At 36.4% G+C, this 22,096-nt stretch overlaps 4 protein-coding genes across 5 annotated transcripts in view; 2 read left to right on the forward strand and 2 right to left on the reverse strand.

The window, feature by feature from the left end:
- The first annotated feature begins 515 nt into the window (after positions 1 to 515).
- On the forward strand, positions 516 to 10,059 carry Fmr1 (synaptic functional regulator FMR1). 2 transcript variants are annotated; one of them, XM_013308655.1, is made up of 13 exons: positions 516 to 656; positions 1,025 to 1,077; positions 1,158 to 1,311; positions 5,344 to 5,507; positions 5,640 to 5,789; positions 6,492 to 6,578; positions 6,673 to 6,964; positions 7,051 to 7,188; positions 7,273 to 7,423; positions 7,560 to 7,650; positions 7,768 to 7,942; positions 8,166 to 8,301; positions 9,168 to 10,059. In XM_013308655.1, the coding sequence occupies exons 1-13, from the start codon at positions 606 to 608 to the stop codon at positions 9,416 to 9,418; spliced, it is 1,893 nt and encodes a 630-aa protein (XP_013164109.1). In that variant the 5' UTR covers positions 516 to 605; the 3' UTR covers positions 9,419 to 10,059. The 2 variants fall into 2 exon arrangements, with proteins under 2 accessions (XP_013164109.1, XP_013164111.1); XM_013308657.1 differs by having other exon boundaries at positions 7,768 to 7,927.
- Positions 10,060 to 11,717: 1,658 nt separating this feature from the next.
- The window catches only part of LOC106115272 (uncharacterized), a 50,993-nt gene continuing 40,614 nt past the window's right edge, over positions 11,718 to 22,096 (reverse strand). Inside the window, exons 2-4 of the mRNA XM_013308609.1 lie at positions 16,680 to 16,910; positions 13,167 to 13,254; positions 11,718 to 13,039 (exon numbers count right to left, since the gene is read on the reverse strand). Of these exons, the coding sequence (XP_013164063.1) occupies positions 12,889 to 13,039; positions 13,167 to 13,254; positions 16,680 to 16,910 (470 nt within the window). The 3' untranslated portion in view covers positions 11,718 to 12,888. The remainder of the gene's footprint in view (positions 13,040 to 13,166; positions 13,255 to 16,679; positions 16,911 to 22,096) is intronic.
- Positions 13,788 to 16,409, reverse strand: LOC106115271 (protein transport protein sft2). The gene is made up of 3 exons (XM_013308608.1): positions 16,046 to 16,409; positions 15,776 to 15,927; positions 13,788 to 14,940 (listed from the first exon to the last, which is right to left on the reverse strand). Exons 1-3 carry the CDS (start codon positions 16,229 to 16,231, stop codon positions 14,670 to 14,672), a joined length of 609 nt encoding a protein of 202 aa, XP_013164062.1. The 5' UTR covers positions 16,232 to 16,409; the 3' UTR covers positions 13,788 to 14,669.
- On the forward strand, positions 17,268 to 18,851 carry Daao1 (D-amino acid oxidase 1). The gene is made up of 2 exons (XM_013308607.1): positions 17,268 to 17,403; positions 17,811 to 18,851. The coding sequence occupies exon 2, from the start codon at positions 17,814 to 17,816 to the stop codon at positions 18,825 to 18,827; it is 1,014 nt and encodes a 337-aa protein (XP_013164061.1). The 5' UTR covers positions 17,268 to 17,403; positions 17,811 to 17,813; the 3' UTR covers positions 18,828 to 18,851.

Genomic DNA, 22,096 nt, shown 5'->3' on the forward strand with positions numbered 1-22,096 from the left:
TTTGACATTTAAACGACACTGACAAACTGTCGAATTGTCATTCTGACATCTGACAAATAGACAAGTTTACCTGTTTTTTTTCATTTCACGCCAATATATATACCTACCAGCTTTTTCATTAAATATATTTTTCCTTAAACACAAACCCTTTTTATAAAGAATAAAAATAGTTTTGGTTTGAAAACAAAATGTTTTGCCAAAATACTAATGTTTCATTGACGAGCAATTATTAATTAGGAATAGAGTTTATTCATTAAAAATTGTTTTAAAAGAAAATTAAACTTGACGCTTTGTTTTGAACGCTTCGAGAAGAAATTAGTTTAAATCTGCTGTTTATTGAGTGATTCTTTAGTAATAAAACATTACGAAATCTGATGTTCCGGTTATTCCAAAATCAAAAAGACATTTTCTTTGAGGAGTTTATGGTCCACGTTGAAATTGCAATGTTTTGTTTTCGTGCAACAAAGCAGCCAAGCTGTTGGCCAGTGTCTTTTAAAAGTAAACATTATTGTCTATGCTTCAATTCCTCGCAAATGATTGGCCAACAGTTTTTCTATGAGCGTTCATTCTCGCTCTGAAAACGCCAAATACGCTTTCAAACCAAAATGGAGGATTTGTCGGTCGAGGTGTACGGTGAAAATGGTGCTTATTATAAGGTTTGTAAATTGTGAAGTACGCTAGTATTGTCTGTAAATTACATAACATAAATTTGTGACTTATGTAATGTGTTGTAAAGAAGCTCTGGAACTATGTTTTGTCATATACTTACAAAAATATTTTTCCGGGAAGATCATCGCGGCTGGAATGGACGCCATGTCCGTCTGACAGGGCGTGAATTTTCCATGTGTTTTATTCGTGCCGCTTTTATATTTTTAGACGCGATTGCGGAACGATACTCGAGCAGCATTTGATACGTATTTCCATTTGTACGTTTAAACGTGAATGACCCAAAAATCCATTTATTTCTAGCGCATTACCAAGTTATTGGATCATCACCATATTATAATAATTTCCTATATTTTAGGCCATTGTCACCGACGTGCTCGACAACGAGGTTCTCGTAACCTTTGAAAATGAGTAAGTTGATTGATTATTCGCTATAGATCTATCTGAGTTAAACTGGACGCTTATTTATTTACATGTACTTTCTGTTTTAGCTGGCAGCCGGAATCAAAATTTCCCTTTTCTCAAGTGTTCTTACCACCTAAAGACACCGGCAAACACACGGAATTTGTGGTAAATCAAGAGGTGGAGGTATTTGCAAGATCGAACGACAAAGAAGCATGTGGGTGGTGGACAGCAAATATCAAGGTATTGTATTACTTTTTTAATCTTTCTTTTATATAAATTTAGATTTTTTTTTCATAAGAAATCATAGACGTCACAAATGATAAGTTTGTTTTAAACATTTTTTCAAAATAATCCAAACTAATATAATCTAATATATTGGTATTTATTTTTGGTGCAACTACAAGCTGCTTTTTGCTGATAAAAACAGTGATTAGATTGCAATTCTAAACAAAGGAAAATAATGTCAAATAATATATTTTTTTATATTTATCTGTAAGAAATTTAAGTAGAAAAAAAAGTGAGCTGTATTTTTAGTAAATTTTCAAGTATATGCTCAAAATCTTATTAGATTTTGAATGTAAAATTCTGCTCCTTATAAATGTCCAGGTGGTTGCATAAATTTGTGCTTTGGTACCCTTGCATTTATACTTTGTCCTTCATGTTACATTGTATTTCTTGCAAATCCAGTTTGTTTCATGAATTTACTTGAACGGGTTCTTATTTTTTTATGTCTTGAGTATATTTGCAAGTAAATAAAATAGTGATTATGCTTACAATGATAGCTGGAATAGATATATCTATTTAAAGAGTAAATATAATAAATTCTAAGCATGTATAATGTGATGTTTATATAAAAAGTTATAAGAGAAACAATGTTCAATACAAAGATATGTGAAATTCTAACTGATTAGCCAATGTGTTGCATTTAACAATATATATGTGTTTTGTTTATGTAAAAAAAGCAACTCCCAACTCTTAATTTCTAGGCCTAAATTATGTTTTTATTGTGGTTATCTACAACCAAAAACAATGTTTTAAAAACTATAGCTATCCTTTTCCATTCAGATTTCTTTAATGAAAACCGATGGTTATTAAGTTTTTGTCAGTAGTCATTTAATATTGGCTTGTTTCTTATAAATTTATAAACTTAAAAATAACTTGCTTATTAAAACATTCAAGCGGGCTTAGTCTGCCTCTTTTTTTCTAAATATGATAATATATAAATTGTTAATCAAAATCTCTTACCATATGCACTTTTTATTCAAATACCCTCAAGTAACATATTACTAGAAATACTACAATATTGTAAAACTCCATATGTGTACCCATACATTTTATTAGGGTAGATTTATGGATGTAGAGGAAGCAATGCAGGTGTGCCAAATAGAAAAACTACCCCTCATGGATGTTGGATGTGTTTAATTACATAAGTGAGAGTTTCAAATTTTTGAATATAATTAGCATATTTGACTCATTCTGGTTTCTTATCTTGCTAAAGTTACAAGCAGCTTAAGGAGATTATTAGCAATAAGCACAATTGTTATTTTCAATACTTTGTTAATTCCATAATGTCATGACAAAGAAAACGAAATTCGGTAAATACTTACGGTAAATACGATTTCGGCCAAATCATGTGACTTTACGTAAATCGTAATTGTTATTTTTTCAATATTTAAATTTTCTAAGTGCAATAACCCCTAACTTAGTTTGTAGCCAAGAGTATGTACCTGCAGTAAGTTATATGCAGGACTAAGTAAATATGCAGTAATGCGCCTGCAATGCAGGATGTATCGCCTGACCCACTACTTACATAAACTAAATCAATATATACGAAATTTTTAAGGCCCACATCCTTGGGCGCGGCAGGAAATAGTTTAATGCAATTCATTTTTTTTTTAATAAAATTTAATATTTGACGTAAAGTCATAAAGTGTTACATAGTTTGTTATGGTTAGCAAAACCACTCATCGAGTTTAACTTATTATGAGCACTATTCGTGCAGTAGTAGTTGAACTGCGTTTCCGATTAGGGTTAACATATTTTATGATTTTACGGGACTAGAAATACGTAAAATAATCGCGCTTGATGCGTACATCAAAGTAGTTATACAGTTTACTTATATTCTTCACGAGTCAATGGGTTTATATTTTCATTGAATACCTAATTAGGAATACTTAATTTATGAGCCACCTTAATCAATATAAAGTTAGAAAAGTATTCGTTAAACTTGGCTCGGTTTGGATTTTGGGACTATCCGCAAATCGCGATAAGCGTGGTCCGCTTACATCCGACACGGGCAGTGGGTCGACAGCCTCGCAAGGATCGTGTGCTAATTGCGAACTTATGTGCCGCCTCTACAATGTTTAATAAACAATATCAATTTAAATATTACAAAGTGGCATTTAATGTGAATGCGGTCTTTACTCTTTATGTAATTAGGACAAACTCAGATTTTAAGGGGTAACAATAGTATCCTAACACTTTAGGCAGGCCATATTCTTGAAAGTAGCCTAATAGTGTGTACGAAGGACTTCGAGAATTTGTAACAAAATGTAATGAAATCTTTTAAAAATGTTGATCCACCCAACAATCAGCTTTTATAAACTTGCACCTATCACTTTCTACACGCGTGTATTGCTATTGCTATACAACATTACGTGAAGTCGGTTTTATTAAGATAATTTGGACGTCTTATTTTAATTGATTGCAACAAAAAGTGGGTATATTAAATTTTGTACATACCAGTTTTGTACCAGCAATGCAGTATCATAATGTATTAAAAGCTATAGAGATCATTTTACTTACATGGCATAGAAATCTACAGATTAAATTTTTTAATTCATATATTTTAAAATCTTAACACACGCTGTTAGACTTTTTTAATCTCGTAAGGAAATAAATGTGAAGATATTTTTGCTCGTACGACCCAAATACCGTCGTCAATAGCTTCCGATCCAACCGCGCTGCAAGCTCGAGACTATCTCGCACCAAAATAATATTGCACTTTCCACTTTTTAAAAAGTAATTAAATATCACGGTTCAAGACAATCAGATAATCTAATTAATCATACTGTCTCGATTTAGATCTAGTAATTATTCTATCAAGTGAGATGCACGAGCTTTGTGATCAAAGAAAATATAGAAAGCGATTTTTATGAGTGATATTTTTTTGGTTACTTAATTTAATAGGATCTGTAATCTTTGGTTAAGTCGACGCACAGACAGTGTCCGGAAAAATTTGCGCCCCTCTGACCCACTTTAGATCAGTCAGACGTGTTATATAGGGACGCCCAGAGAAATATGTGTTCTTAAAGATTTTAACATCTTAAACTGTAATGTTTTTATTGTGCTATAGTAGAAAATTAAAATAAAACTATGACAGAAAATTTCAATTGCAATAGACAAATTACCTATTGTATTTTTAATGTTAAATTAAATTATTGTCTTCTGAAAATAATATTTTATGTTATAAATAACAATCGTATATACAGATAATGTAAAACAGTTGTAATAACATATATAATTGGACCAATAAGATCTTTATTTATATAAAATACATACAAATGCTGAGGATATCTAAAGTAACATAGTAGTTGTGAGTCGCGAAATGTAATAGGTGCTTGTCTAATGTTGCACTCGCAGACTGCGTCTTTCCTCCCCCACCACTCTCTCCCCTGTGTCAGTACGCCTGCGCGCGGGGCAGCAGGGAAGTGGATTCAAATGCAAGAAGTACGCACGGCGCTGACGAGTGCCACTTGTCAGCCGTCAAGCCAAATACATTATACAGTCCACCCCATTGACGCTTCTCAGCTTCGCGTAATAGTTTATTTATTGAATGGCTCTTTGAAGGACCTTTTTCGACTCTTTCAATGAATAGCAAATTCTCTTTTCATCTACTTCCAAGATTTTACATCTTAACATTATATCTAGATTTAAAATGTTCGTTACGTATTGAAAGTTTTTAGATTGAAAATATATTTGACTATCATTGTTTGACTTTATATCTTTGAATATATTTAAAGATTTAAAACTTTGCGCCTTGTGCGAGATCTATACAACTTTATTGAACATTGCAACACAATCTTTTAATATATTCAATTGTAAACTTCATATTTGGGGGTAATCCCATATGGATGGATGGACATGAAACGAAGCCAGTTAATAGACATAGCACAGAAATAGTTTACTGTCTGAAATAGGCTGCTTCATTTTTTAATTGAGCTCGCCCATGCATAAGCTGGTATGTAAAATGTATGCGGTATGTTGTTGCAGATGATGCGGGGGGAATTCCTAGTGATAGAGTACTTGGAATGGGACAACTGCTACTCGGAAATCGTGCCCGAAGATCGGCTCCGGCCGAAGACGCCCAAGACGCCCATCGACAAGAACACTTTCCACAAGTTCGAAATACCAGTGCCCGATGACCTCAAGGAGTAGTCAGTATTTACTATTGCTGTTCTAACATAACCCCTGCATTATCACTGGCGGGGAATCCCCTTCAGTCTTATATGAACCCGAGATCTCGTAACTGAGTGTATACAATATGATGTGTTTGTGTGTGTGCACAGCGCGAAGGTGGAGAACGCGCACAAGGAGTTCCAGAAGGCGATCGACGCGGCGCTGGTGTGGTACGTGCCGGAGCGCGGCGTGCTGGCCGTCATCTCGCGCTGCGACACCTCGCAGAAGCGCGCCACCATGCTGCAGGAGATGCACTTCAGGTATACCTCTGTCGACTTTGTTAAACTCTATTATTCTCTATTATTCCTCTGTATGTGTCGATAGTACTCTGTGAATAATTTTGCACATATGCCTTCACTTGTCAAATGCTTTTGCCATGCTTTATACATAGCACTTTAGTGGGATTTCACATGTTAAGTTTAGTTTGGGGTCCCATTTGCGCAGAGTGGCAGACTCACCACTCTGGCAAACCAAGTGCTGATATTATAGTGGAAGACACAGGGCCACCGGCATTCAGAATCGTGCTCGGATGGTAGTGTAATTTTCCTACAGTCCTTTAGTAATTACGTCAAATTATCAATTATAATTGCTACCAACCCCTTTTAAAAGTTTGGCCAATGTTTTTTTGTTAGACATTAATACGACATAGTGTTGTTTATATGTACTGTACTAATTGAATTACTTGGATAATCAGATTTATGTTTGTGCGTCTTGTGTACAAAGATTATGTATTTATTGAAAGTGCTCTACAAAAGAACTGATTTCAACAAAAAATCGTCCTTACAACCATTGATTTTATTTTAAAAAAAATATATGTTAAAATGAGTCCTTACAGTGAGTAGTGAGTAAAAATACATACAGTATTTTCCAACAAGCAATTTTTCAATACAATATTCTTTAAAACTATGCTGTGTCGCCATGTTTGTCGAATGTTTGCTAATAACTGGTAATGTCTGTTGTAGAAACTTAACACAGAAGCTGCTATTATTAAAAAAGACTGAGGAAGCGGCGAGACAGTTGGAATCGACGAAAATTCACAGTCAGGGAGGGTGAGTACTCTTTTTGGCTTGAAGTTTGAACAAAGGCTGTTGTAAGCACCAGTGGAAATGATATAATGTGGCGTTTGGGTGTTACGGGCAACAGGTACTCGGACGAGTTCAGCGTGCGCGAGGAGCTGATGGGGCTGGCGATCGGCACGCACGGCGTGAACATCCAGCAGGCGCGCAAGGTGCCCGGCGTCACCAACATCGAGCTGGAGGAGGTCACCTGCACCTTCAAGATCTGCGGCGAGTCGGCGGAGGCGGTGCGTCGCGCGCGCTCGCTGCTCGAGTACGCCGAGGAGTCCATCATGGTGCCGCGCGCGCTCGTCGGCAAGGTCATCGGCAAGAACGGCAAGGTCATACAGGAGATCGTCGACAAGAGCGGCGTCGTCAGGGTCTGTTCATATCTTTTCTCTATTACCAACCTAATTGTTATTATCCACCTAAATAACAAGGAATCCTGCGTGCGTTTGTGCTGCAGGTGAAAGTGGAGGGCGACAACGAGCCGCAGCCGTCGGCGCCGCGCGAGGAGGGCATGATGTCCTTCGTGTTCGTCGGCACGCGCGAAAACATCGCCAACGCCAAGGTGCTCGTCGAGTACCACGTCGCACACCTCAAGGTAACCTCTCGCACTAATTACTTATCACTACGCCACATGAGTAAAATATACATTGTCACAAATGGTGCAATTGTGTTGGTGCAGGAGGTGGAGCAGCTGCGCGCGGAGAAGCAGGAGATCGATCAGCAGCTGCGCGTGGTGCTGGGTGGGTCGGGCGCCTCGTTCCCCGCGCCGCGTGGAGCCCCCGCCACGCGCGCGCGCCGCCCCCGCCCGCCGCCGCAGAGGTACCCGCCAGGTACGTGCGCACACATTTACTTTCGAAAATCAGAAACTCATACATGCTGTACATGTTTATGTTTACTATTTATTGCTTACTTGCCTTGTGCATTGTGCATTGTGTGTGTTAATAAGAGATTTTGATGTATTTCCAGGCGGCAGACGGACGACGCCGGAGCTGGGCGAGGAGCGCGGCGACAGCGGAGGCGCGTATCGCGGTCGAGCGCGTCCGCCGCGCCCCAACAGGTAACATCACTCAACTATCTCGCTTTAACTGCACATTTCTAACTAAACTCTTAAATGAAAACGGGTTCTATGTCATTTTCTCGTGTTGGTGTTACAAATTGTGTTGTTCGTACGCAGGTCTAGTGAGCGGCGCGGCGAGGAGCGGCGCGTACCGCTGGAGAACGGGCGCGCACACCCCCGCCCGCCGCGCGACCAACGTGATCAACGCGACCAGCGCGAGCCCCGGGAACCGCGAGAGCCGCGCGAGCCTCGGGAGCCTCGCGACCAGCGCGACACTGTCAGTACACAACAAGTACATACCTCCATTTCTTACTCATTCATAGTCTAAGCCAAGTCCGAAACTGGTTATTTACTTTCTGCGCGTTGACCAATCTTACTCGCAATAATGACAATCTAATGATATTCATGCCCATTGATGGCGAAGTTCCGGGATAACAGAGGCTGTTAACATTATGTGTGGAATTTTTAAATATTTATAAAGTAATATATTCAAAAGCGAAATGTTTGTGTGTCAGAGCGGGCGGCGGCGCGATGGAGGGCGCGATGGAGGACGCGATGGAGGACGCGAGGGTGCGCGCGAGGAGCGGCGGCGGCCGACAGAGGAGGAGGCAGTCGCACCTGATGTACAGGATGTCTCCAGCGCAGACAGAGGTACACACTCACACACACATGCAGACCTCTGTGCCTCCTTCACTAAACACAACTGACTAACGAGCTGGTTGCATCTTTGTGATAAATAAAGTTTATGCTATTACAGTTGTTACAGAATATTCATTCAAAGAACATGTAACACTTAGGAAGTTTCTTTCTTTATTGGTTATCTGGCACTTTACTTGGACAATGTGAAACGAGCACTTGACTTAACACTTGAATTTTATTTTAATTGATAGTTACTTCTATTCCTCCTAGATGTTAAATAATTTACTGTGACGGGATTTTAAAAAATATTTGAAGTTTACACAATACAGACATATAAATGACAAAATTATTAGAAATATTTTTCTTGTATATAAATCTGAAAATGTTACATAATTTGCTAATTAAAATGTAGTACTAGTTTATATATTTTATAGCATATATGTTCGTTTTAAATACGTGCTTCTCGGAACAATGGTTCCTTTTAGAGTTTAACTATAAGAACTGAAAATCTTTTTTATTTGTGTTTGAAAGTGTTAGTGGTAAATCTATGTTTACATTTGAATTAGTGCTTAAGTATATGTGTATAGTTTTATGTTGAGTGTGAAATATTGTGTTGTATAGTTGTATTGCATGTACCACTGAGAGCGGGGTAGCAACGTTGTGCTGGTTGTGTTTACCTGTGCGCCTTAAGTATTTATATAATGTTTTAAGTATTATTATATATAGACGGGTCTCATATTAACGGGGAAATTATTTAGTGATAATGGTAATTTATTATAAGGGTAGTAGTGCATGATGCAGGCGTATGGGGAGGTGAGGGTGTCGGGGTGTCGGGGTGTGTGGGCGAGTGCGTAGAGTGAGCGGCGCGTGTGTTGTAGAGTCGGCATCTTCGGAGGAGGGGCGCGCGGCCAGCGAGGGCGGCGCGAGGAGGCGTCGGCGACGTCGTACTGGAGGTACCGCACACCCCCGCACCACTCACCCCCCTCCCCCGCATGTACACACACACACACCGCACCATACTAGAGTAGTTGTTGAAAATTGCACACACAAGGAGACCGCCGCGAACATTCAATATTCATGGCTTGTCGTGTTTCATGCAATTGCTCACCTGTCAATAAAAACTGCTTGAAGCAGACAAAGTGTTGAGTGTACTTTCTTGAGAAGACAGGCGACTGCAGCGCATGTGTCGCTGAGAAAGTCGCTCCTAGGTTGTCGTCAAAAGACACTATTTTACTACAATTTACTTAACCTAATTTCAATAATTCAAAAATCTTTACCATTTTGAAATACAACCAAAAATGAGTATATTTGTGTAGCAAAACATGATTTGACATTTCTGAACCCAAATGTAACCATGAAATGATAAATTTTTCTTCAAGTTAGCCTCTCCTACATCAATATATATTTACAATGCATGTTATACAATTAATGAGCTTCTTGAGTATGTGGTTGATACTATTTTTAATAATACAATGTAATTACAATAATTAGCTGTAGATAGCGCATGAATATTTACTTATCTTTAATGTAAAATATTCCACGATGTAATATTTTCAGATTTCGACTAACTGTTAAACATATCAAAATAATTGTCATCGTATTGTAGCTTGATTTTACTGCAATTGTCTTTCCCACAGAGAATCTAATCTCATACTGCAATGATGTATTAATGTGTTACATATTGTGCAAGCTAATGTTAAATAAATCACGATCGTTAGCTACTCTCACACGGACACATCTTATTATTTGTTATATTTACAAGGGGATCGAGGAAATAAAACAATGTTTCGTTTTAGTTTACCAAGTGGTAAATAATTTGTTTATTATCGAGATAAAATACTGAAACATTAGAGCACATACATAATTAGAAACATCGTAATCCTAAAAAAGACGTCGGGGCAACGTTACAGGCGGCGGAGGCGGCTGGAAGAACGGCGTGAGCGGCGCGGCGGGCGGAGCGGGTGGCGGCGCGGCGGGCGGCGCGGGCGGCGGGGCGGGTGCGGGAGCGGGCGGCGAGGGCGACAAGCGGTCCGGCAAGCGACGCTCCCCGCTGGCCAAGCCGAAGGGCGAGGCGCTGGTGAACGGCACCGCGTAGAGGGCGGCAGGCGGGCGGTGCGTGCGGAGCGTGCGGTGTGTGCGGTGCGTGCGGGGCGTGCGGGCGAGCCGCACTCCGCGCGGATCCGTGCGAGATAATTTAATGTTGTTGATATATTTAGAGGTGTAGCCGCCGCCAGGTGCGGGCGCGCCGCGTGACTGGAACTCACAAGTCCGCCGCACCGACACTTGCGACACACACACCTACTCGTATTATGCTTTTCTAAGAGATTCCTCCTTTGTATTCCCGATATTGAACTATTGAAGTCGCGTACGTCGCTACCCCCGGAGCCGCGCGGCCCCCGCAGCCTCCGCGCCGCGGTTATGTGATTTCCTATGAATAAAATGTTTCTGTACATATTTTTAATTGTATTTTTATTTGATTTGTAAAAGCTCCGACCGCGCGGAGCCGCTCTTCTTGTAATCTATCGAAATGTTCGCGGCTCGCGGCTCGTGACTCGACTTCGACGCGCGGTCGGCGGCCGCTCGCGTGCTGAGGCAATCGATACACATTATATGACTAGGATGATATATACAATGCATAAATGATGACATATAATCTCGGAACGTCTACACGGGAAGGTCTTGGGGGTACATCACTTGTGACACTCGGAACTTTGAAATTCTTGAGGTGACTCCGATGACGATACCTATTCTGTCCTCGCCAAAAAGGCCAATCTCCCAATTTAGAGTATCTACCTTATAGACTATCCCGGCCGCGGCCCCCGGGGCGGCGGCCGGAGTACGTTTACATAGGATTCGCAGGAGTCGCACCTGTCGTGATATGCATTATCGCCGGGATATATCACTAGGAAATATTTACAGAGTTCAGATATGCTTTCAGCCAAGTCACCGTCACCTTACATACAAATTGTGTAAACGCAGCTTGTACAACCTGATATGTGGACTGTACCTTCATCTGGATCTTTGCCATTTCTCATTAACATGTTTATTTTGTAATAAATTAACATTTTAATACAATTAACCTCTTTTATATGCTTTACGGCTCATACCCGCATATACCAACTACGAAAAATACTCCTCGTGAGATCGCCTCGCCTCGCCGCGCTCACATATATGAGCTGTTCAAGTTTATGCAGAAAAAGCGAACACTAGGAGTATTTTTCGTACTTATTATTACGAAAAAAAATATATTATTCATAAAAAAATACAATTAAGGATGATACATTGCGACTTGGAAGTGCTAGAGTTAAATAGCTATAAACTGATTGAGAAAATAAATACACGAGTAGTTACATACATTTGGTAAATATTACTTTAGATTGTCGCAATTGCATTGTGTAGTGAGGACATTTCTCATCTCTGTGGATTTCATCATTTTGTATACGTGCCTGGAATCGAGGTGGCTTTCTAATAAGTTTGAAATTAACTAACGTAACGGCTGATTATAACATTTTTAAATACAATGAATGCACCGAATTGTGTTCCAAATTGTATTAAAGCTTGTAAAGAAACAATTATACGTAGGACATCATTTGATATTTATGATTGTTTGATGTGAATATCTTGTTTTGTATTCAAATGTATGGGACGCTAATAGTCCTATTTTTTTCTTTGTAAAATGTATCGTTTTAGTTAAGAAAATTTGTCACTACGAATAGTGTGTATGGAGCTCGGCCATTGACAAACTAATCTGATGAGGACTTTGTAAAGATATAGAGTAAACTAATGCTTGCATGCAATTGCGACTTACTTAATTTAAATATAACATGTCTTAGGCCTTTCTTTCACATATTGTGAAAATCAATAAATTCAGTTTTTTACAATAAAATAACTTTTATTTATCCTAAAATAACATCACTATATAAAAAAAGAAATATCCTTTGTGATACCATACTTTATATTGCCTTAACAGTTGTTACCATTCTGGTCCCTCTGAATTGGCACAAAGAAAATAAGAATAGATCCTTGAAGAAGATAAATGGATTAGATCCTTGTGTTTACTTAATCATTCCTAATTTTTCAAAATTCTTCAAAGTTTTTACGAAATGTTAATTTTTATCATATTTTTCTCATAAAGTATATAAAACACATTGCCTAATCACTTGAGAAATAACATTAATATTTTCTACTTTTAATAGAAACTAAAAAATAATTCCCTGGCAGCTATAAGATATGTATAGTAAAATGATCCATTTCACAAATGGTTGTTACAAATGTTGGCAGGTTCAAGTCTGCGATACAAGGTATGTTAGGTCCGTAACAATTCAGCATCAATTCTGCTGTTAGTCATAATGGTTCAGTAGTGGATTACTACAAGTAAATATACAACAGTTTCTTGACCAATTGTCACATGATTGGTCAGAAATCAAATCAACTATGAATAATCAAACACGATTGGATAAAAAAGTATCGTTGAGAGTGGAGATGTAATTCTGAACCATTACAAGTATTGAGGTTACAGCAGAATGGGGGCGCTGTAAGCTATCAGACGAAGGTGCCGAGCTCGGCCGGCTTGTCCCCGGCGACAATGAGATGGTGGCATTAGAGCAGTCGGTGCCGGTCCTCCTGGCACCCCTCGCTCTCCTCGCTGTCCGAGTGCGAGCAGTACGAGGAGTCGCTCCAGTGCTGGAACTCCTCCTTGTGGTGCTCTAGTGCCATCAGCGAGGGGAACAGGCTGTCGCATGAACTACACCTGCAAAAAATATTACTTACTGAGAGTCATAGATGGCGCTATTCTAAAATTAGCTTAGCAATTTGCGTGCTATCTTTTTCAATAAACTATCATTTAACCCTGTGTTTTCTGAATTGAATATATTTACCCGAAGTGCCGCTTTTTCTGCTGGTGGTCGCTGAGCTGACGGCGCGTCGAGAACGATCTGTCGCATACGTTGCACGTCAGCGCCTCATCTGTAATATATTTGTGAAGTAAGCTAATTTTTTTATCTATAATAATATGTCGAACATGGAAAAGCGAGAAATCTTTATAAGCGATAAAAACATCGTGATCCTTTGGGCTCTGCCTTAATAAAAGACTTCTTATCGAAATTCGACATTTATGCTTATGTGTACTGGAAAGTAGTTCAAATCTCAATAAAGGTAAACCACAGAACGCTAATTTAATTTGAACACTTTCATAACACAAATTAGCTTAAAATGTCGAATTTAGATCACTGGTTGTTAGTAGAAATGTCTAATAAATGTTTATTGGTATTTATCCTCATTTTAAAATGTTACACGACTCTCATTGTTCAGGGATGAATAGTCGTTAATAGAGTAAACACGGTCATAATGGGTTATCTGATGTAGATTGCAAACTCTAAAATAAAATAAAACAAGATTTTTTTTGAATTTATTTTATTATATATACAAATAAAAATAGTATAGTACAAAATAGCAATTTATTTAGACGCGAATAATTCGTCAATAAGTCAATAATCTTAATTTAAATGTTTTATCACAGAGAAAATAAAATTTATCATAATAATATATTCATTTCTATTTGTGGCTGCCAGATATTTAACACTTTGAATGCTACTCCATCAGATATAAAAGGGAACTCAGCAAAGAGAGTGTTTAACAATTTTTTGTATTAAAAATATTCATGTGTATAAAATCGAAAATTCTTATCTTAAATATTGTAATGTGCGTTTAAGTCTATAATTTGAGTGTTTTTATACAAAGATTTTATAGTAAAATGTTTACAGTAAACAGTATCAGTCTATGTAAGACAATATAATTTATCAATAGACTTGAATATGATGAGCTTAGCAGTATACATAATTTCACATCAAAACTGTACATAATGAAAATATACATTTTACAATCAAGTTCTTGTTATAACCATTCAACTAAATAGCAATAAGCTCCATCAACTAATTTCCTTTTTTGTCAATTAACATTTTAAAATAATTTAAGCAAAAAAGAAATAACATATTTTTTATGTTATCACTTTACATTAAAATAATTACAAGAATTTGAACGAAAGTCTTGACTTTAATTGAAGAAGTGCTGTCGGCAAGGTAAAGGTAAGGATGATTAAGCTGTACTTTTAAAATAAGAATAAAATATATGATTGAAAAATTGCAATTGTTTACGTGAACTAAGTCTAACTAATCTTAATTGATATGTGAACAAGTATCCCATAAAAATATACCTTAGTTTTCAATTTCATTTATAAATGCTTAGAATATACCATACACAAAATTTTAACCGTATCTCAGTCAGTTTCCGATGTAAATAAAAGTCAATTATAACCACAAGATAAGTAACATCATATTTAAGCACAAAGTTCGTAACACACTAGCACTAGAAACAACTGTTTGTTATATTGGTAGAGTATTGGATACAGATGACTTGAACATGCTACCAAAGAATCTCATTCCGGAGGAACCACCGGGGACGTAGCCCACCATTATCCAGAGCAAAGCAAGGACCTGCGCCACCGCACATACAATGGTCAGAGGTGTACTCTGCAGATGTAATGCGCAATACAGTGTTGCTATTAGTGTGGATCCATATAAAGATGTTGTTAGAACTCGCTCTTTTGAGAATAATGACTTGAAATGTGACCATGGTCCGTAGAGAAAACTGAAACTGTACAAACAATGAATTAATATTTATAATGTATAAAATAAGAAAACGCAATTTTATAATCTTATATACTTAACTATTTAGTGTAGATGAAAACAATACAAGTAATTTAATTAAGAAATTGGTACTGTACTGTATTTAATTATTTTTACAATGGTATTTTTATATATAAAACTGGGATAAATTCCCGAAATTCGTTCATAAGGTACGAATTTAAAAATATGTACATTTTAAAAAGAAACTTTATAACATTTAATATTCTTAAGTAAAACAGATTTGTTTTGTATATTATATGCTAAATGCAAGATGACTCATAACAGGAAAGTTATTATTATTCAAAAAATTTAATTTTAATCTGATAATCTCTATACAAATCACCACAAAAAATAAATATGACTTCATCATATAAATTAGAATATATAAAATAATTTTTTTAATACAATAATAACTAAGCCAGTGTATATTTATCAGAATCCTTCAAGCTCACAGCTACACGACTGATAACTAATGTAATTAAACACATTATTTTATTGTTATAGTGTCTGATAACTGTAAAATGTGAGTATATAAAGTTTTATTATTCATTAACTTGCAAATTTATACTTCCTAACTATTTATAACAAAGTATTTGGAGAAAAAAATATATTTAAACAGAGAATTGCTATCATAAAAAAACTTTTTAGCCCTTTAAAAGTATTGGCAAATTATTAGTAACTCCAAGGAAGTTGTAGCAGTGGACATCAAATATTATTTGTTTTGTTCATTTACTTTATCGTATGCAATCATTTAATACTGGAAGAACTTTGTTTTTAAAGTAAAATATATAACAGATACTAACCTGAAAATGAAGAACAGACTTCCCAGAGTAAATAACAGAGCAAACTTTCTGGCTTGTAACAACAATATAGGTATGTACAGGAAGGACAGTATGAAACATAGTAATCCAAAGCACATACAAATTCCAAATCCCATAAATCTCTGAGTGCGACTCTGAAACAAATATTATTTTAAATGACAATACGTGTAAATGTACCAGACAGATTAATACAAAATAGTTTGATAAATACTGTTTGTTTTTTGTTAATAATCATTAAAGTTTTATACTTACCAAAGTAAAGTATTCCTTCTGAACATTATCAAACCATGTACTTGTAGAACTAGTGCTGGTTGGACTTTCATCGTTGCTTCGAGATAGGAAACTGGGTCTCGAGAATGATGGCAAACCAAATTTGTAACTTCTACGGCTCTCGTTTTGTAGCAGATAGTCATCCAAATCAGACTTTAAAGTCGCCATTGTCGCGAATGTTTACTTGTAATTTTTATTTTTACCTTCCGAAACAATTTGGTGAATTTTTTAAGTATTAAACCGATGTCACTTATTAAATCTCAAAACCTCAATAACAATAATTAGAATAACTACCAAAATGACGCACACAACTGACGCAACCAAACAATGAAGAATGACATCTGACATTTGTAAATGTCAGACGCCGACACGTAAAATGTTGCCAGCCATAGAAAAAATTATCAGATTCCTTGTTTAAATAAATAGGGTTGTACAACTTTTTCAATCAAAAAACGAAAATAATTTCGTGTAATAAAATCTTTCTGTTTTGATTCAAATAAAAATAAAAATTAATGTAGCGCTTTTCCTTTTCTATAAAGATTATTCATTGAACCACAGCAATAAATTTTGTTTAGTCTTATAGTATCCAACTATCGTTTTAAATGTAATTGCTCACCATAATCAGTATCGTCACTGAAATCGTCGTGTGCATGGCGTCGTATATTGTTGTTGTAGCGGTCATGCGCACAGGGCGGGCACACACCGCGCGTGTCCCGTTCCTCTAGGTCGGTGCTGCTCGCATCGGAGTCGACTTCGGCTTCCTCGATGTGTACATCTTCAGCTTGTCTATTGTCGCACTTTTCGTTTGACGAAAGTTGATTATAGTTTTTCCGTAACGGTCTCGGTTCTGAGAAAAAACCAAATAAAACTGAATTAATGTTAGTATGAAAATAATTTAGCTTATATTACGCAACAGTTTAAACTGAGCGCGTAACTCGTGATTCTTTGCAGGTCCAATATATTTTAATATTTCTGTTATATTTTTTTCAATATTCATGTTATTGTGTTTTTGGTAATTAAATCATACTGCTAAATATTTTACAATGCACTCAACGGTCATATCATACAAGCTTCAATGCATTCATTTTGTTGACATTAGATAACGAAAAATGAAACAAAATTAACTAATTATTAGTTTGGTATAACTTGTTATCTTAATATTTCAAGTTTATCTATAAAAATATTTATTTAGGACTAATTAAATTAGTAAATGAAGCGTAATTCGGAGCGCAGTGTTATATCATGAGTGACGAGTGATGAAACTCGTCGTGTTTATTGTTGTCGACAATTAGCAACGAAGTTTAATACACTCAGTACACGGACTACACGACAAAATATTCGTAAGTTCACATTTTTAAATTTTAATTCAGTCATTTATGCTTTACTATGTAATATGTTAACATTCCTAAAACTATTGTCGGAATAGAATTGGCGGATCTCGGATTTATACGTCGCTCCAATTAATGTTACTACTCCTTAATTTCAAAAGTTGCTTCCAACTTTGTTGCATGTTGTAATATTCTATCTGAGGGCAAGTAATCATTTATTTGCAGCAATAATATACTATCTTTCTTAAGAAATAGAGTAATAGAATACATGTTGACGACAATGGAAGATTCTAACTCATGTCTTATAGTTTGTGCTCTTAACCATAAGCTTATTGATGCTTTAATTTAATACAGACACCTCTGTTTTGAGTTGGTGTTGCGTAACTTTATTTTTGTTGACGTCTTTCTTATTGTTTTAGAGAATGGCCGACGGACCAAGTATTGCCATACTGGGTGCAGGAGTTGTCGGGATGACTGTAGCTAAGTTGTTACAAGATGAAAATAGAAAATTCAATATAACCATTATTGCTGATTCCTTTAAAGAAAACACGACAAGCGCTGTTGCTGCCGGTATTTTTCGACCAGGGACGAGCTTCAGCGGGCCCACTGTTGACATCACTAAGAAATGGATCAATAACTCTTGGTACTATTGGCAAGATATTTTGAAATCATCAGAAGCACCGCAAGCGGGTCTAATGTCCTTTTCTAGTTACATATTTTCCAAAGAACATTACACCGTCACTAGGAACCATCTTATTGAAGATTTAGTACCAATTTATAGAGCTGTAGACAAAAATGAACTGAGAATTTGCGGCGAGGGATGGAAATATGGATCGTACTTTTCGACGATAAAAATCGGATGTGAAAGATATTTACCCTGGGTGGAAAGACAATTTTTAGAGAAAGGTGGAAAAATTATGACGTCCACCGTCGAGAGTTTTACCTCGCTGCCTGGAAAGTATGATTTGGTTTTTAATTGTACAGGTTTAGGCGCGAAATTGTTGTGTAATGATTACAATTTGGTTCCGATTCGGGGACAAGTCATAAAGGTAAAAGCACCTTGGTTGAAAACAGCTATTTACGGCGATTACGATACGTACATCATACCTGGTTTTGATGGAATAGCGACGCTAGGCGGGGTTAGACAATATGACAGTTACAACATGAAAATTTGTAAATATGACAGCGCCGCCATATTGGAGCGGTGCTGTGAAATGTTGCCAGCGTTAAAAAAAGCAGAGATTGTTGCACACAAGGTCGGGTTACGGCCGCACAGAATACCGGTACGAGTGGAGCCGGAGACGGTGAACGGTCTGAAGGTAGTTCACTGCTATGGGCACGGGGGATACGGTGTGACATGCGCTCCGGGGACGGCTATCGACGCTGTGCGCATAGGCTTGGATTTACTAAAAACTAACGTAAAAACCAAACTGTAATTTTTGGCATGTAAGTAAATTAAACTAAAATTCATCACTAAATGATTGTTAATGGATTACGCAAATGCATTTTTAAGTAATTAATAATGATGCTGTTGATCAAATTCAGGCTTTAATGTTACAAAGTTTATTGAAAATTTTATTATTCTTAAGCCAAGACATTGATATGTGTATTAAAATTACATTGATATATAAAATTGTTTATTTCTTCCCCTTAACTGTTTAAAAATATATTTAACTTTTCGTTGCGTGTATATGTGAATAAAATTAAAACAGTGGACACAAGCGGTGCTGCCAACGAAAACTTATTACTATGAAAAAGATGTTAAATAAAAAAGCACACGGATGTAACGGATAGGGAGAACATTAAATTTTAAACTAAACGTTTTGCTTTGTCGCCTACAACATTAGCAATTATTAAATTCTCTTTATTCAGCGGAGGGGTCGTGGGGTTGCGGCGCGGCGTGACGGGGACTGTAAAACGCCATGGCCCGATCTTTCTCCGGCTTTACGACACTTCATTTCGCTTTATCGCCCGCAGCCTTCCTCAAGTGCCACTTAAATTTTCTACTCCAAGTTTTTGAAACTTTACGAGGTTGTTATTTTTGCCAATAAACTAACACTCCCGCAATGTATTTAGCATTTTTTGTATTAAAGGGAAAGTGATAAACAAACTATAAGACACCTGATGTTCGGGATAACATCTTGGATTTCTCATTATTTGAATAAAGTTTCACATTCCGGCGCGGTTTGAGTTATTGGTAGTGTTAGGAAGAAAATCCTACACTGTGCCGGTGTAGCAGCGCAACACTAGCCTTATTAAAATATCAACGTTTATGTCCCCTCACTAATCAATCTGACACTTGTCTTGGTAACGAAAACGCGCCATTCGCACCAAAGGATTTAACTAATAATGTCTAAAAGTAGTAAGATTTGGTCTTATCTGTAAAATCGTTTAGATATAGATATATTAACTAAGATTTCGCATGAAAAATTCACACTAAAGGACCATTGCCGTTTTCAGTTTTCATTTTATAATAATCGATTAGAAGTAACCGCGGTGTTTAAGAGAATGTAAAATTAAATAAACATATAAGTAGTGCTTTATTATTTATTATCCGACAGTTTTCTCTAGAGAGCTTTAAATACGATGAGGGTGAACTAATAAAACGTTATGTTGTGTGTATAATTTAAAACATAATTTGTTTGAGTATTTAATAATTTTAATCTGCGGTGTTTCGGTTAAATGAAGGTTATTTAACTAAGTTTAGATCTGGTTTAAATAGTGCTTAATGCTTGTTCTTCTTGATACGTGTCTAATTAACTATTAATTAACCGAAACTCCCACTCAAAATAATTTTGACGTGTTTTATTATGTAGTTGTCAAACTATGCACGTTCACTTAAATTCGTAGCATCGTTATACTAAATAACGTACGTTTTGTTCTCAAACATGCCTAATAAATAGTGAACTGTGGTTAGGAGGCTAGGGTTTGAGGGGCTTGGGTTCGCGGGGCTTGTGTTTGGGGGGTGCTAACGACCTCGTAAACTGTGCGATGTGCCGCGAGCGAGATGTTACGGTGGACGGGATTTCATTACGATGGGTGGCTTAATTAGAATTAAGTTATATTTGTATATAGTACAATACGGAACAGACAGAAATTTTGGAAGTTATTTGTTTAATTTACATATTGTGATTATAAAATAAATTACATGTTGCAGGAATGAGGTATATGCATTAAAGTATTTCTTTACCAAAGTCTAGTGAAATTTTATTACGTCCAAATGCCTTAGTGGAAACATAGTTTAACTCTAACAGTCATTAAACAACTTCCTACTCACGGAACACAATAATTTGCTCTTCCGGTAAATATGAGCCATAGGTCAAAGTACTTAAACAATTAAACTGAATGAAACTTGCATTCAAATATGCACGTAAATACATGTGTGTAATTTACGACACACTGAGAATGCGTATTAGAGAATGGGCCCAAATATAATGTTTAGTTTCTACATATTATTTAAAACAATATAATTTTATTTATAAATAGTATTAATTGTATCTTACTTTAATTGATTTTGTGCTTAATATAATATGTATATTTTTAAATATTTTTGTGCTGACACGTTGTTTATTCTCCGCTGATTTTATTTCATTATTTTCAATGCTACATATAAAATGATTAACTACTTTTTAAAACGGTCGTAATGTCGTTAATGGATGTTAATGAATCATTATATTTATGAGGAAAATAACCATTAGACTATGACGTAGTTATTAATAAGAGAAAAGCTATCAGCATTGCAAATTGTACTAGTTTTTAGAAGTTTTAATTTTGTTCGTATCAACCGTTTGCGAGCTACACCAGGCTACTGCGGTCTTCGATATGTGGTACGGAACTGTAGTTATTTTTGTTTCATATTTCAATTAAAAGTTGACGTTAGAACTGCGACGTTTTCATTTGCCGACAAAATGAAAACTCTACAGTCTTTTAGCTATCATTTTAATGTGATATAAAAATGTATTTTATTTTAGTCTATCCAAATTAGCCCTGAAACGTTTTTATTGGTAAACGATAAAGGCTAAGACATAATAGTTTGTTAAACATCTTCGTTTTCCTACCCTAAGATTTTAGTTTCGTTACTATTCTTTGTTTCAAACTGTTTTTTTTTTCTTAATAACAATACGAATAGTAATAAATTCAATGCAATTTCACAAAACAAAGGGATACAAAGCTACAGTTCCAATTAGTCGACTGATGAGTACAATGTCTGATTTGATCGGGCCGCGATCTATTTAGGTCGAGTGCATACAATTTGTGAAATTAGTGAATGCATTTGTAAGCAATAACTGAATTAGATTAGGATAGTTATAGAGCATTATTATATGTAGTAATTGAGACAATTGAGAAGTTAATGTAATTTATTTTAGTATAAATGTTATTTTGAAATGAAAGGTTAATACAATAGAATCGACATCAATATATTTTTTTTTTATAAGAGAAGGGGGCAAACGAGCGGCGGGAACACCGAGGTGATTAACGACATGGACATCAGCAATACCAGAGGAACCGCAGATGCGTTGCCGGCCTTTAAGATGGTGATATGCTCGCTTCTTGAAGATCCCTAAGTCGTATTGGTTTGGAAATACCGCCGAGGACAGACCGATATAATATACAATATAACGATTGTTTGTAATATTATCTGTGCAATAATACAAACGCCTCTTATTAAATTATTTATCAAAAGTCTCTGGTAAATACAATAATT

The sequence above is a fragment of the Papilio xuthus genome, unplaced genomic scaffold (genome assembly GCF_000836235.2).
Source record: "Papilio xuthus unplaced genomic scaffold, Pxut_1.1 DF827870.1, whole genome shotgun sequence".
NCBI classification, from domain to species: Eukaryota; Metazoa; Arthropoda; class Insecta; order Lepidoptera; family Papilionidae; genus Papilio; species Papilio xuthus.